The 16832-nt window shown below is 47.2% G+C and overlaps 1 protein-coding gene across 1 annotated transcript in view; it reads left to right on the top strand.

The window, feature by feature from the left end:
* The first annotated feature begins 241 nt into the window (after positions 1 to 241).
* LOC102570586 (cytochrome P450 4V2) overlaps positions 242 to 16832 on the top strand; it is a 39146-nt gene continuing 22555 nt past the window's right edge. The window contains exons 1-5 of the mRNA XM_059721810.1: positions 242 to 494; positions 5224 to 5336; positions 7070 to 7155; positions 13260 to 13450; positions 13734 to 13803. Coding sequence (XP_059577793.1) covers positions 260 to 494; positions 5224 to 5336; positions 7070 to 7155; positions 13260 to 13450; positions 13734 to 13803 — 695 coding nt within the window. The 5' untranslated portion in view covers positions 242 to 259. The remainder of the gene's footprint in view (positions 495 to 5223; positions 5337 to 7069; positions 7156 to 13259; positions 13451 to 13733; positions 13804 to 16832) is intronic.

Here is a 16832-nt window from a genome sequence, read left to right as displayed (position 1 = left end):
CTGTATTCGCTCAGTGTTTGTAGAACCAATGCTCTGGGTGAAGAAAGTTGCTTGACTAACCCCGACCTCGCTCCTGCCGTGCGACAGCGCAGGCACCTGCACCGAGAGGAGCCACCGCCCCTGCTTGTGCGTCCCCAGCGGAGGGCGGGCCTGCTGCGGGCGGAGCGGCGCTGCCGGGCTTGTGGGCCCCCGCCCCGCCCCGCCCCGCCCCCGGGCACAGCCCGGCGCACAACAGCGGGCTGTCGGGTCGGGGGGGCAGATGGCAGCGGCCATGGGCTCGGGGCTGGCGGTGGCGGAGGCGGCAGGGGGCGCGCGGCTGCTGTACTGGGCGGCGGCGGCGGCGGGCGCCCTGCTCGTGGCGCTGGGGGCAGCCTCTGTCCTGCGCCCGCTGGCCGCGGCCCTGGGCAGGTGGCGGCAGCTGCGGGCGGTGCCGGGGATCAGCCCCTGCTACCCGCTGCTGGGCAACGCGCTGCTCTTCGAGCCCAAGGGGGAAGGTAGGTAGGAGCCGTGGGCACAGCGCACCGGGGTGGAGGCGGCTGGAGCCGGCGCCGCGGATCGGGCCCCATCACGATGCTGGAGCAGGCTGCCCCGGCCCCCGCATCCTGTGAAGGGGGCGGGGTGGGAGCTGATGAGGCAGGTGGGAGGAGATAAGCGGTAAGAGCAGGGTCCGGCTTGTCCCTGCCTGGTCCCTCTGCCAGGACCCAAGGTCTTTAATAGATGCACTGGCCCAGGCAGGTGGGGAGGAGGAGGGGGCATAGCGAGTGTTGCCCGCACTTCCATTCCTCCTCCGCTCCTGCCACCCCATGGGGCTGAGGGTCCGGCCGAGCTGCCTGGCTCCTCTGCCAGAGTGGGTGGGCAGCTCGTCCTGCCTGCCACACCGTGCCAACCCCTGAGGCCAAAGGGCCAGCTCATGACAGCACCTCCTCTTCAAAACCCATGATCCATCCTTGCTTACTGTGCGCTCCCTCCTGGGTCTGCCAGAGTTTCCAACTAAGGCAGATTCATGGCTGCTTACCCTCTTTCTAGCCATTGGGCCTGCATAGGATAACAGTCTGGCTCCCAGTCATAGACTCACAGAAAGTGAGGGTTGGGAGGGACATCTAGTCCCCAACTCAGGGGCGGGCAATTATTTTGGGCAGAGGGACACTTACTGAGTTTTGGCAAGCCATTGAGGGCGGCATGACAGGCAGCCAGGGGCAGATAAATATTAATTTTCTAAATTTTTTAGGGGCCCCGTGGGCTGGATAGAATGGCCTGGCAGGCTGCATCCGGCCCACAGGCTGTATTTTGCCTACCCCTGCCCCAACTAGATCGTCTCAGCCAGGGCTTTGTCTACTGGGGTCTTAAAAGCCTCCAAGGATGGAGAGTCCACAACTTCTTTGAGTAACCTGTTCTTTACTATCTTCCTAGCGAGAGTTTTTTTCCTAATATCTAACCTACCCTTGCTGGAACTTGAAACATTGCTCCTTGTTCTCTCATCTGCCACCACTGAGAACAGTGTAGCTCCATCTTCTCTGTAACCACCGTTCAGGTACCTGAAGGCTGCTATTAAATCCCCCCTCTGCTCAGTCTTCTCTTCTCCAGACTACATGAGCCCAACTCTCTGAGCCACAACTGTCAGCCAGTGGTTGTGGATGTTCTGTCTGTTTAAACAGTGAGGTCAAGGTCATACTGCCTGGCTGGATTTTGCTCTCTACTGAAGTGCCCCAGTGTGCTGCACAATACCCAAGCTTTGTCCTCTTGAAAAATAATCCTTTACAACAGCAGATTGCCCCTCTGTTATTCTAGGTCAGTGGTTCTCAGCAGGGTTCAAATTACACGTTGACTCTTGCTGGGTGGGCGGGGGGCTTTCTGCAAAAAATTTGGGCTGCCTGTCATGATGCCGTAATAAAATGGGAGACCCCCCCCCCCGGTTAGGATTTTCAAATCTTACAGGGGAGATTTCATCTCATATCGGGGGGCGGGCATCCCCCTCTAGCTTCCTTGTAATTTAAACCCTGGTTCTCAGCCCCTTTGGTGGACTGGAGTGTTATCAGAGGAGTGGGAATGCACCAGGCAGTTCTGCTATACACTTCCTATGCAGCAGCTGGTCGCATATCAACTCTCTGTTCTTCTGTTACCAGTTGGAATACAGCTGCTTATTTTGTGTATATAACCTCTTGACCTTGGACAAATAAAGTATACTTTCATCTTTACTTTTTGGCATTTTATAAGCAGAAAAAAACTGTTAGCGGTTATTATTATAGCTCCAAAGTGGTACAGTTGCATTGTTAACTGTTCACAGGCTTTGTTGCCATACATATCAGTAAAGATGTGCATTTACAAGACAGCACAACAAGTAAAATTAGACCTCCAGGGTCCACCCTCCTAGGCAGTGCACTTGAAAATAATTGTCTAGATAGCTGTTTTCCCAAAAGATTCTATGACGAAGGAGCTGTGTACACTGTTTTGGGTATTGCATGATTGGCTGAGCTGCTTATGTGCCCAAGAGTTGTTTCAGAAGAAACTGTATGAGAGTGTGCAATATTAGCTCAGAACTGGAACATTCCTACACACAAGGTCATGAGTTTCTGCAATTTTAATCTCTGATGATAAAATGAAACTGTCAATATGCTCATGATGTTTGTGAATACTTGTGCAAACACCATTGTTGTTTGTGTTTTATTTTTGAGCCCTAAACCTAATTTCTCTCTTTGGTAAGTTATCCATGATTAGTGGAAGTCAGAAAAAAGTTTCTTTTAGTTTGATGCAGAGTATAAAGGTGGTTGTAATGAGGAAGACAATACTATAAAGACAAAAGATCAGATTCTATCATTGACTTACATACAGACATGGCACCCGTTTGTGTCCCCAAATGGAAACACACAAGCATTCTCAAGACAAGCATCATTATGCTATCATGTGTTGTGACTCAGAACTAATCTGAGAAAAACAGTGTGTCAGAAACCTTTCATTAACTTTAGTGAGAGCAAGATCTGGACCAAGATGTGAGCACAGTACAAATTATGACTGGGAGAACACAAATATTCCGCTCTGAGTGCTGTTTATAGAGACTAATATGAGTCCTTTAGCTATTCTTATGTTCTAATATTGCCATGGAATTTTTTTTGTAACAAAGGTGCTTAAGCTTTTATCTCAGACTTTCCACTTGCTCTCTCAAATGGACTCAATTAAGGTCTTGTAACTAACATGGAATATTTAGTGCTTAGTAGATGATCCTTTACCACCTAAGGTTTTCCTTCCATCTGTTATCAGTGGTGTTGGTCAGAAAAGTCATTACTATGAGGATGGAGACATGGTCAATGCAGCCGGTAGTTTTGCTGAATACATCCTTGATTAAGTATATTGATTAGTCACATAATCTCTGTGTTCCTGTGTTACCCATAGATAAAATATGGATAAATATTCTTCCTTTATTTTATTTTATTACTTGTCCCATCTATTTCTGTTGGAAGTTGAGTGCTGTCTCTTTGTCTGTAGATTCATAGAAGCAGGGTCAGAAGGGACCTTGTAGATCATCAAGTCCGACCCCCTGCCCTGGGCAGGAAAGAAAATCGGGCTCAAATTACCCCAGCCAGGTAGACGTCAAGCATCCTCTTAAAGACCCCCAGGGTAGGAGCCATCATCACTTCCCTTGGAAGTTGGTTCCAGATCCTAGCCGCCCTGACTGTGAAGTAGTGTCTTCAGATGTCTAGTCTAAACCTACTCTCTAACAATTTGTGCCCATTATTCCTTGTTACCGTGGGGGGCGCGAGGGGGAACAGGGTCTCCCCCAAACCCTGCTAGGTCCCCCCTAGTGAGTTTATAAACGGCCACCAGGTCCACCCTCAGCCTTCTCTTGTGAAGGCTGAATGGGTTAAGGTCCTGTAGCCTCTCCTCGTAGGGTCTGCCCTGCTGTCCCTGGATCATGCGGGTGGCCCTCCTCTGGACCCTCTCAATGCTGTCCACATCCCTCCTGAAGTGCGGCGCCCAGAACTGAACACAGTACTCCAACTGTGGCCTGACCAGTGCCGCTTAGAGGAGGAGGATCACCTCCTTGGCCCTGGTTGAGATGCATCTGTGGATGCAGGACAAGGTACAGTTAGCCCTACTGACCTTGTTCTCTCATTGTCAGCCCATGTTCATCTTGGAGTCAGTAATGACGCCAAGATCTCTTTCTGCCACCGTGCTCTTGAGAAGGGAGTTTTTCAGCTTGTAAGCGTGCTGCTGGTTTCTACTGCCCAAGTGCAGCACCCTGCACTTGTCAGTATTGAAACCCATCCTATTTTTGTTAGCCTACCCCTGTAACCTGTCCAGGTCCTGCTGTAATCTGTCCTTCCCTACTAGCGTGCCCACCTCACCCCAAATCTTGGTATCATCAGCAAATTTAAACAGGCTGCTTTTTAACCCGTTGCCCAGGTCACTAATAAAGAAATTGAACAGTGAGGGCCCAAGGACCGTCCTGAGGGACTCCACTACCCACTTCCCTCCAGGTCGAAAAAAACCCATCCACCACTACCCTCTGAGTACCACCCTTCAGCCAATTAGCAGTCCATCTGACTGTGTAGGCATCAATGTCATAGTCATCTAGTTTTTTGATGAGAATGGTGGGAGACAGTGTCAAAGGCCTTGCTGAAGTTCAGAAAGACTTCATCTACCGCGACACCTGTGTCCAATGCTTTTGTAATCTGATTGTAGAAGGCAATCAGGTTGGTCTGGCAGGACCTGCCCCTAATGAAACCGTGCTGGTTGCCCTTGAGCATCATCCCTGCTGCTGGCCCATCACAGATGTACTCCTTGATGATCTTCTCAAAGAGTTTCCCCAGGATTGAAGTAAGACTAATGGACCTATAGTTGCCTGGGTCCTCCCTCTTCCCTTTTTTGAAGATGGGGACCACATTGGCTTTCTTCCAGTCATCTGGCACCTGGCCAGAGCACCACGAGTGCTCATAAAGCTGTGCCAGGGGCCCCACAATAACCCCTGCCAATTCCCTCAACACCCTGGGTTGGAGAGCATCTGGATCTGCTGATTTGAACACATCCAGCCCCTCCAGAAGCTCTGATGTATCTGTTGGGGGTCAGGAGCTCAGATGTATCTGTAGAAAGCCTATTATAGGAAAGTCATCAATTTGGTTGGGATGACTAAGTTCCTTGCTAATAAAAGTTTAAAAGATGTGTGCTTTGATACAATACCAAAGCTCCAGCTGCAGTAATGACAGAAGTTCTATTTCTGTTACTTTCCAGTTTTCTTTGAAAAGATGATGCAATGCTGTGAAGAAAACAGAAATCAACCACTGTTAAAACTTTGGATAGGACCACTGCCTTGTGTGCTCTTATATCATCCTGATACTGTGGAGGTGAGTTTGCTTACTCCTCTTTGAATCTGTGATTGTGGGCATATCTGGTGATGTTACTAAACATGAGTCAGTCCATAATTGGAAGTTTGGAAATTGGAAATTTATGTTGTTTAATCTGTAGAGTGCATAGTTAACATTGAAAAAATCTGGTTAGATAGCACTGTGGAAGACGGGAAAAATGGAGTTGAATCTCCATTATATGTAAGAATAAATAAAAAAAACATATACCCAGCTTGGCTATGAGGAAGTCAAAAGGGCATGACCCAGAACCACAAGACTAACACAAGACTGGGACCATCCTGCCCTGGTCTAATAAAAAACAAAAGCTTAGCACAAAAATAACCACAAACCAGCCTGCTGAGTCAGCCCAAAATGGTTGCTGTGAACCCTAAGGTTGCTAGCTAGACAAGAGATAGAAAAATTTTTGCTAACATAATCATAAAATAAGACATACGCTTTACTAACAAAGTCATGGCAAATGCTGATTGGTTATATCACAGCTATGCTTATGATGTCATATTTTCTATATGAACTCACCTCACCTGTTGTACGAGGTCAGACCTCTTCACAATTCTCCAATTGCATATGAGTCTGTCCAGAATGCATTCTCTAATAAACCAAGCTTCTGCTGACTTGTCCTAAAGTTTGCTGCGTGTGTTTACAATGACAGCACTGTTACCAGTGACTAAACCTGCTAGTTGGGGTGAGATTTTACACTTCATGCTGGTCACTCCCTGTGTTCAGGTGTATTGAAAAACTATCCAGTGGGCACGTCTACAGGACTATTGCGCGGTTGACTAATTAGCTGCACAGTCAACATCTCGGCGTCTACACATGTACCCCTATTAGGCTGGAATAAACAAATTTATGGAGTAAAAAACTGTAGTAGTGCACGTGTAGGTGCTGGAAGGAAGGGCTGGCTGGGGCATGATGGTGCTTCATTGTGGGGCTGCCTGCCAGCTAGCCCCACACTGAAACTCCCTTGTGTCCTAGCCACCCCTCCACAGCATATTGAGCTGGGGGGAACAGCCCTGGGCTAGCAGGCTGACCCCCAGGGCCCCCTGCCAGCAGGTGCTGTTCCAACCCATCTCACCATGCTATACATGGATAAACTCTGCAGCTTTTGCACCGGAGTTTATTGCTCCCAGGCTTACATTCAAATGGTGTGCCTGGGAGCAATAAACTGGAGTTTATTCTTGTGCCCCCCCATTCTACACCGTACGGGCAGCACATGCTTAGATTTCCCCGCTATGTTGCCATAGCTGTGCACTATAAATGGGCAGCTTGCCATTACAGAAACATAGCTAGTGATCACGTAGACACATGTGATCATTACATCACCATAGCTTGCTGTATGGCAATGTAGCGCATCGCTATGTCGCTGGCAATGTGTAGACACATCCAGTAAAACTGAGGAACAGTGTCCTGTAGGATTTACAGGTTGATGGAGCATGCAGGGTAGTCCTAAATGGTTTTTGTTTCTTTGGGGATAAATGTAAATCTTGATTCTCTGTTTTTAGGCACCAAGTTATGGATCAAGCCCCACTGTGTTAGGAAATGTACAAGCACAGAATAAAAAGATGGCTCATCCCCCAGAAAACACATGATTTTTTATTAGACACAGATAGACAAATAAGCAAGAATATAACAAGACAATATTAGTTGAGGTGATAGGCAGTAATCCTACATCTTCTAAAAGATATTCCTCCCCCAATCTTTTTCTCTACTGGCAGGTTATTTTGAACAGTTTGAAGAATATAGACAAATCCTATACTTACAAATTTCTACATCCATGGCTTGGCACAGGACTTCTAACAAGGTATTCCAAAGTTATGTGTAGTTTGATACTTAAGTTTATAATACATCTTATACTGTTAATGTAAACTATAATATCTTAGATCTTTTTCTTTGCAAATGAGGAGCATAATAGACTAATTTTGAGTATCTATATTATAACCTGTGCAGGTATTAACTCACATTTCCTTCAGTATAGCTCTTCTCAGGACATGGAAAAGAATATGAGTTCATGCTTTGCAAGGGATACAGGTAGGACTTTGAGGCCATGCTTGCAAGTACAGAACTCAAGTTTTCACAGATATCAACTACTTTTAACTATTCAAAGAAGACTATCTTCCAAGTATAGCTCTTCAAAATGTAATACAAATCCAAATGGCACTTACAGTCTTATTGATCTAGACATCAGCTATGATCATCCCCAACTCCATGTACCTCAAAGAGCAAAACTTGGCATTCTGCACAGTTTGTATACACACTTCTGCCTTGAACAGTGGAAGTAATTCACAACTATACTCCTAGGACAGATACCACTGAAAAGCACTAGACAGACTTCCAAACCACACATTTTAATATATTTTATCAGTGAGAGTTCATAGCCAGACTGAATATAGTCTATGCGCATTGAGTATTGCAAATCAATAGGAAGAGACTGGTTTATAATTACTACAAAGCAGAGTGCAAAGTACATCTGTGCAAAGAACAGGACCAGGCCCACATATGGCTTGCAGTGCAGCATGAGGCATGCCTCCTACCACTAGGTAGCTAACACCAGTACATAGGAAAAACACCAGTTTCTGAAAAGTGCATACATTCATAGACTGTGATGGGCCAGTATGTTCTAACATTAACACATTCTATTTCATAAATAAGCTTATTCACTTATAACTGTGAGACAAATTCACTTATTTCCATCAAATTCGGTGTATTTAGCTCAATGAGGTATATTTAGGTATATTTGTCCATATGCGGCATAAATGAACCTTACCTACAGCAGGTACTTGCAAGGTATTTAAAAGTACCATATTGATTCAAATGTAAGACAACCCTGATTACAAGATGAGTCCCAATGACTAGATTTTATATTTGGGAACTTAAGAATTTTCCAGGAATAGAAGCTAATTATGTCAGTTTGCCTTGAATTTGCCCTCTTCCACTGGTACAGAAGGGAAAATAAACTTGGAGGACTCTGCTTGCACCCAGTTTTGTACTTGCCTAACCTCCTTACTGTCAAACCCTGCCCTCCCTGAGAACATGGAAATGAGAAGCAAATTTGAAAACACTGACCTTGAAAACTAAACATAGCTATAGTAATTTGAACATAGTACCCATAGACTTAGTTCATCCAGAATTGATGAATATTACCTTTATTGAAGTGCTGCACAGTTCATTGAGCTGGGCCTCACCAGATTGAACAGTGTTTGAAACCATGGTGACGCCATTGAGCAGTGCTGACCTGTATGTGTATGTACTCTAGATACCAGCTGCTACCCCCCTCCCCAGGATCCACATGCTAATTAGCTGCCCACTTATAGAATCATAGAAAGTTAGGGGTGAAAGGGACCTCATCTAGTCCAACTCCTTGCACAAAGCAGGACCCTCCTCAAGTAGATCATTCCAGCCAAAGCTTTGTCTAGCCGGGTTTTGAAAACCTCCATGGATGGAGCTTCCACCACCTCTCTGGGTAACCTGTTCCAGTTCCAGTGTTTTACTACCCTCCTAGTGAGAAAATTATTCCTAATATATAACCTAACGTAACCATCCCTTGTTGCAAGTTGAGACTGTTGCTTCTTGTTCTGTCATCTGCCACCCCTGAGAACAGCCTAGCTCCATTTTCTTTTGAACCCCCTTCAGGTAGTTGAAGGCTACTATTAAGTCCCCTTTCAGTCTCTTCTTCATTAAACTAAATAAGCCCAGTTACCTCAGTCTTTCCTCATAAGTCATGTCCAGTGGCAGTGTATAGGGGGTGCACGTGTCAGACTGCACTCCCCGCTTAGGCGATGGGCAGGGGGACAGGCGGGAGCACTGGTGCCCCCCCTGTGAGCATCAGCTGGAATGAAGCAGTGATTGAAGCAGCTGCAGCCGCTTCTGGGAGCTCCGCAGCCACTTTCAGGTGTGTGCGATCAGTTGCAGGGGACCCCACCCCCCTCCCCAGTAGCCGACTGGTCACCAGGGAGGCATGTGCCCCCCCCAACTCAGATGGTACCAGTCACCCATGGTCATGTCCCCCAGCCCCCTCACTGTTTTTGTCACCCTCCACTGGACTCTCTCCAATTTGTCCATGTCCTTTCTGTAGTGGGGGCCCAAAACTGAACACTGTACCCCAGATGTGGCCTCACCTATGCTGAATAGAGGGGAATAATCAGTTCCCTGAACCTACTGCCAACACACCTACCAATGCAGCCCAGTATGCCATTAGCCTTCTTGGCAACAAGGACACACTACTGGCTCATATTCAGCTTATTGTCCACTGTAACCCCCAGGTCCTTTTCTGCAGAGCTGCTGCCCAGCCAGTCAGCCCCCAGCCTGTACTGGTGCATGGGATTGTTCCATCCTAAGTGCAGGACTTTGCACTTGTCCTTGTTGAACCTCATGAGATTCCTTTTGGCCCAATCCTTCAATTTGTCTAGGTCACGCTGAATCCTAGCTCTACCTTCCAGCGTATCTATTACTTCCCACAGCTTAGAGTCATCTGCAGATTTTCTGAGGGTGCACTCTCTGTCATCTTCCAAGTTGTTGATAAAAACATTGAACAAAACCAGCCCCAGGACCGACCCCTGGGGCACTCAACTTGATACCAGCTGTCAACTAGATATCAAGCCATTGATTACTACTCTCTGAGGAGTCGCTACCATTTGGCTAATTTAGATGGGCTACATTAATCTATTCTAGGTGCCAATACTTTTGTGGCAATGAGGGACTGCTTTCACACCTTTCCCTTAGTTGCTCCTCAGCCTTTCGGCTAAGAGCAAGTAAGACTGGGGGGGCATCTGAACTCAAAGTCTTTCATCAGGCCTGAGGCTTGTATGTAGGATGCCACCCCCAAAAAAGTAGGTTTGTACATTTCTGGCACTAGGGAAGGATGTCAGAACTTGTTCTGGTCTTTCTAAGTGCTGGCCTAGTATTGTACTTCCAAATCCAGTGCTTGTTCCTGTGCGGGCCGGGGGCGAGCTGGGCCCATCTTTGCGCATGCGGGCTGTGGCCAGCAGCCCGGGCACGCGGGGTCGGAGAAGACCGGGGGCGAGCTAGAATTAGTCACGGAGGCGTAATGGTTGATTTAAAGATTATTTACTTACACCCAAGATGGTCGCGGTGTAGGCTGGACAGTTTCCAGGTGCAGCTCCGCTTAAATCCTTGTTGGAGGACTACGACAAATTCAGTTCTCTGGCCCCGGAGCTGTTAAGGCTCCGCGGGTTCGGTAATTTCTTTCCCACGGAGTTGTCGAAGCTCCGTGGGTTCAGTTCGGTTCTCTGGCCCCTGGAGTTGTTAAATCTCCGTGGGTTCGTATCTTCAATATGCAGGAAGGGATACGTCTAGGAATTTATCGGCGATGGGGAGAGGCTAGAGGCTGTATAGACCTCTGTTGCCTTCTTAAGAAATGCGTTGGGTCCGTAAGGATCCGCAGCGCTTAGAGATCTTCACACAGCGCGAAGTCTCCTCCTCCTGGTGTTCGTGGAGTCCTCCAACTTGGGCGGAAACCACCCAAGCTCTTTATACGGCTAGCAAGCCAATCGCTAGCCGCCACGTGTGCATGTATTAGAATTGACCAATAATGTGGCACGAATCTTCATACAAATGGCGAGAACTCCTTTGCACCGTGCATTTCTGAGATGCAAAAGAAATGCACTATGCAAAGAAAGCTACAAATTTGGCGGGAATACTCCATTGCACCGGGGTTCTCTTCTGCATCAGAAAAGTCCACCATGCAAGGAAGCTGCAATTTAGTGGGAAAATAATTTAGCAATGCTGAAGCACACACAAACAAAAAATCACAACTTTGGGTTGTGACAGTTCCTTCCTGGGGGAACAGCCGCCCTTTTTTTTTTTTTTTTTTAAGGGCTGCGCACAAAAAATAAAAGGTTTCCATCAGCATCTTTGCCCAATATGGGCAATGTGTTTTATAGTTGTACTCAGTGTTGGCTGCGTTTAATCAGGTTCATAGTTGATCTACATTACTGAGCACATGCTGCTTTTGGCAGCAGTTTAATGATAGTGTATTTAATGAGGTTTCCTTGTAATCGAATGTAAGACGAGTGACTTTTCCCTGCCCATGCTGATGGGGGGGGACACACCTCATCTTGTACTTGAATAAATATGGTAATTATTAGGGCTGTGTGAAACGGCACTGTTCCGTTTCAACTTGAGTTTCGAGGTTACGACAGAACAGTGTTTCGTTTTGAATTTCATTTAAATTTGAAACAGCTGTTCCATTTTGCTTCGTCAAAACAGTGAGGCTGGTTCGATGCTGTTTTGACATTTGGCCCATTAGCTATAATGGGAAAGCTCGAAACAGCCTCTCTCATTTGGTAGACACATCGGGGCTGCAGGCCCCCTATGTGCCTGCCAGATGAGGGAGGGAAGCCAGTACTGCCGCCTGGGACTGGGGAAGGGAATTGAGCCCAATTGCTCAGTCCCCATCCCCCGCGCTAGATCTGGCTGGGGATGGGAAGTCAGCCCAGCTGCTAGACTTGGGCTGACTTCCCATCCCCAGCCCAATCATTGGGCTGGGGATGGGAACTGAGCGATCAGACTCAGTTCCTTTCCCCAGCCTGATCACAAGCTGCATAGTCATCAGAAGTCTACACAACATGCTTCTTCTCACTTGCTTTATCTGTGGCCCAGTGAAATTTGAGCTCTTGACTGTCTAGTGGTCCAGTTTCCATGGGGAGGAGATGGTGTCCCTAATTATCCTGCCTGTAGTCTGGTGATTAGGTTATTCTTCTGAGGTATAGGTGGTCTAGAACCTAGATTTCCTTGTTCTTAGGTAAGTTCTTTACCCAGTAGGATATTAAGTAAAGGTGAGTACCTTATCCCCCCTGCTTCCACTTCCTGCCCGTAAGGGGGAAAAAAAAAGTCTAAGTCAATTTTCACTTGTCTTGCCACCACATTTCCTACCCCTGAGGGCTGGATCCAGAGCATGGAGCAGTGTTAACTAGCCTGTGGGGCTACCTAAAGAGGTGGAAATTTGGCAGCAGGATGAGCAGTGGTGACATTAATTTCTGCGGTTCCTGTAGCTGTCAATTGCTGCTTATTTCACTGCCAAATTTCTGACCAATGGGCAGTCCTGTGGGGCAGTTGACACAACTCCACACTCCTTATCTGGCCTACAGGGCTGTCTGGAGTCAGAAACTTGGCAGTGAGACAAATAGTAATTGCCATTGTTTTGGGAGCCTTGGCAATTAATGCTGCCACCACTTGTCCCACTGCCAAATTTCCAGCCCTGCAGGCAGGATGGCATGGTTCTGCAGTCCATAACTTTGACATTCCTGCTGTAGAGAATACAATGTGTGTGAGTTGTTCCTGGCATAAATTGCTTCTGCCAGCTTTAGTCTTGGTCTGGCTCATTCCTGCAGTTTGTTTGCCAGAGGGCACATGGCTATAGAGCTGGGTGGGATCACAGGAGTGATGTAGGGAATTCTGGAGGATGAGCTAGCTCAGTGCAGCAGTATTGTTTGCATTTCTTCAGGAAGCAGTATTATGACATCTGTTTCATTTAATTTCATTCATTCTTGCCCTGTTGATGTTGCTCCATGTATTCAGAAATTTAGAAGTGTGCCTTGCACTCAAAAGCTCATCTAAATCTACCCCAAACATGCAGTTGGTCTAATAAAAGATAATCACCCACAAAAATCTTGCCTCTTACATGTTTCCTAGACCATCACAGATACAGCATAACTCTAACACTGCCATAAGTCAATGGAGTGCTCTTGGTTATCATTTATTTAGATGTGCTGACACAGACTACAGAGGCTATTGGCAAGTAAACTTTAGCTTTACTAATAATGGTACTAATTGTAAATGCTTACATGCTAGGAAATGTATAATCTACTGAACACCTCAACAAACACTTTGTTTCCTTTGTGATATATTTTTTCCCCTTATGTTGTAATATCTAACTGTATTTTGTAGCACCGGAGATAAGTGGCGTTCCAGGAGAAAAATGATAACACCCACTTTTCACTTCACAATCTTGGCTGATTTTCTAGAAGTTATGAATGAACAAGCCAATATTTTAGTTCGGAAGCTTGAAAAACATGTTGACAAAGAACCATTTGATTGTTTTCTAGACATCACTCTGTGTGCCCTGGATATCATTTGTGGTAAGTCCTGGGTATGATTCAACAATTGCTAGGAAAATGTAGTAAATGACAGCAATACAATAATAAAGAAACTTCCAAGTACAGCTGTTGTAGTGCTATTGGAGATCAATATGGAATATGAAATGAAAAAGAACTAAGGGAAGATGGATATTAGGACTAGAATCAGAAAAAAGAGTACATCTACAAAATAATGCCCTGCCAAGGGAATGTAAGTGTTTGCAAGTACTGCCTGACTGTGTTAATTTATTTATGATTATCTACCTGGCTAAATTTCTTTTTCTAGAAACTGCAATGGGCAAGAATATTGGTGCACAGAAGAATAATGATTCTGAATATGTCCAGGCTATTTACAAGTAAGGGTAGCTTTTTCAGGTCTGCTTTATAATTGTGTTGATTAAGATTGGCCCAAGCCAACAGTAACACCTAGGTCTTACAAAAGCAAAATCCAGAGCTGTAAGGCACCTGAACAAGATCAGTTTACCTAGGTACAGTGTCTTAAGTATTATATTGTACCCATGTATGGAAACAGATGATGGAAGGAAAGGTAGCAAGGTGTAATGGGGTGCACCTCCAGGGGTGGTCATGACACCCCCTGGTGGCTGTACTACATCTGTCTACCTACCCTGACCCCCTAATGTAGCTTCTGTTTCCCACCTGCCATGCCTTGATGTTAGGCTTAATATGCTGTTTAGGAGGTTGCCTTTGGGGTAATTGGGGCCCTGCCTTGATGCCTTGCCTCCTCCCTCATCCTCAGGGTGCTAGTATGGCTAGCGTACATCAGGATCCATCCTTCTTTTTTCCTTACTATGTCAGGGCACTGTTGGTGCCTGCCTATCTAAGGGTTAGGTCAGGGCAGCCATTAATGCCCAGCTCTCTGTGCTGAGGGGGAGCAGCTTATGACCAGCCAGCATAGATTCATAGATGTTAGGGTCGGAAGGGACCTTAGTAGATCATCGAGTCCGACCCCCTGCATAGGCAGGAAAGTGTGCTGGGTTCAGATGATCCCAGCCAGATACCTATCTAACCTCCTCTTGAAGACCCCCAGGGTAGGGGAGAGCACCACCTCCCTTGGGAGCCCATTCCATATTTTGGCCACTTAAACTGTGAAGAAGTTCTTCCTAATGTCCAGTCTAAATCTGCTCTCTGCTAGCTTATGGCCATTATTTCTTGTAACTCTCAGGGGCACCTTGGTGAGTAGAGCCTCACCAATTCCCTTCTGCGCCCCCCTGATGAATTTATAGGCAGCCACAAGGTCGCCTCTCAACCTTCACTTGCGGAGGCTGAAGAGGTCCAGGTGCCCTAGTCTCTCCTCGTTGGGCTTGGCCTGCAAGCCCTTAACCATACGAGTGGCCCTTCTCTGGACCCTCTCCAGGTTATCCACATCCCTCTTGAAGTGTGGTGCCCAAAACTGCATGCAGTATTCCAACTGCGGTCTGACCAGTGCCTGATAGAGGGGAAGTATCACCTCCTTGGTTTTGTTTGTCATGATAAAGTGCAGTTAGCTTTGCTGATGACTTTGTCACACTGACGACTCATGTTCATCCTGGAGTCCACTAGGACTCCAAGATCCCGTTCCGCTTCCGTGCTGCAGAGCAGGTAATTTCCTAGGCAGTAGGTGTGCTGGACATTTTTCCTCCCTAGGTGCAGCACTTTTCATTTCTCCTTGTTTAATCACATTCTATTGTTTTTTGCCCATTTGTCCAACCTGTCCAGGTCTGCCTGTAGTTGTTCCCTGCCCTCCAGTGTGTCCACTTCTCCCCACAGTTTTGTATCATCCGCAGACTTGGACAGAGTACACTTCACTCCCTCGTCCAAGTCACTGAGGAAGACATTGAAGAGTATCGGTCCAAGGACCGAGCCCTGCGGGACCCCACTGCCCACGTCCTTCCAGGTCAATACCGACCCGTCCGTCACCACTCTCTGGGTACGACCCTCTAGCCAATTTGCCACCCACTGGACTGTGTAATCATCCAAGTCACAACCTCTTAATTTGTTCACCAGTATGGGGTGGGATACTGTATTGAAGGCCTTCCTGAAGTCTAAGTAAATGATATCTACCCTTACTCCTGCAGCCAGGTGTTTTGTAACCTGGTCATAAAAAGAGACTAGATTAGTCAGGCATGATCTACCTGCTACGAACCCACTACGAACCCATGCTGGTTTCCCCTCAGCATAATTTTTCTTGCTTGGCTCTCACATATATGAGCCTTAATAATCTTTTCAAAGATTTTACCAAGGATGGAGGTGAGACTGACTGAAACATCTCCTTCCTGAGCTCTGTTGCTCCAGGAAGACCTTGGAGGTAAGGGCAGCAGCTTATGGGAATGGTCCTGGGCATGGCCTTAAACTGCACCCTGCTGGGGATGGATGGCCTGGTGGGGCTCCTAGTGGTGTTGAAACCCCCAGGAAGTGCCAGGGCAGTTACCTCCCCACGGAAAGGCAGGTCAGGGTGTCTTAATAACCCCAGCCCCCACAACTGGGTGGGTAATCCCATAGCAAGGTCCAAGAAGGTGGACCCATGTTGGAGAGTGTGGTCTAGTTGCTCAGAAGCCTGAATTGAGGCACCCTTGACTGGTCAGTACTGGGGCCAGGACCAGAAGGGTGAAGAGGGCCAGGGGCCCACTGTGAGGGATGCCCAGAGCTGAGGGCCTGAGGTTCTGACTGGCCTTGGATGTGAGGCCAGGGCCTGTATGGCCAAAGGTCCTGGGGGGACCACACCCAAGAGGAGGAAGAGTGCAAGGAGCTTGGCAGCCCAAAATGAGGATGGAGTAGGCTGCCTGATTAGGAGGGATCTAGTTGGGGTCCAGACCAGAGGGTTATGGGGCCCAGTGTGGTGTTGTAGACATTAAGAGCTTAGATGCCATCTGCAAGGTGCATAGGCTGCAGTGCAGGGGAGGTTCAGAGCTGCAGATAGCGCCTCCTAGCATTGGGGTGCAGTAATGGGCAGCCTTCCACCTAATTAACACCATAATTATGTATCATCAAGGCATGGCAGGATAGAGATGCAGGTGGCTAGCCCAGAAACAGGTGGGTGGGAAGGCCCCCTGTTACACTTACCTTCTCTGTCTTTGACTGGGACTTGGGTCCCTGATTGGGCTCCTGCCTGCCTTGCTTCATCCTAGGCCCCTGGTCCATCTGGGCTTTGGCTCCTATCTGGGCCTCAGCCCAGCTGAAGCTTTTGCCTCTTCCCTCCCAGAAACACCCACAAAATACAAGAAATGGGTCAACTGAAGAAAAAACAAGCAGAAAAGAAGTCACTAGACAATGAGCACTCTGCTCTGCAGCCTCCATGTCCACTGGCTGTTGCTAACAAATGAGCAGAGTAAAAGGAAAAAGAAAAGCAGACTCCTAAAAAGTTTATATAAACAGTTCTCCATCCTCT

This window comes from Alligator mississippiensis, chromosome 2 (assembly GCF_030867095.1).
Source record: "Alligator mississippiensis isolate rAllMis1 chromosome 2, rAllMis1, whole genome shotgun sequence".
Classification (NCBI taxonomy): domain Eukaryota; kingdom Metazoa; phylum Chordata; order Crocodylia; family Alligatoridae; genus Alligator; species Alligator mississippiensis.
This window is presented reverse-complemented; position numbering and strand designations above follow the sequence as displayed.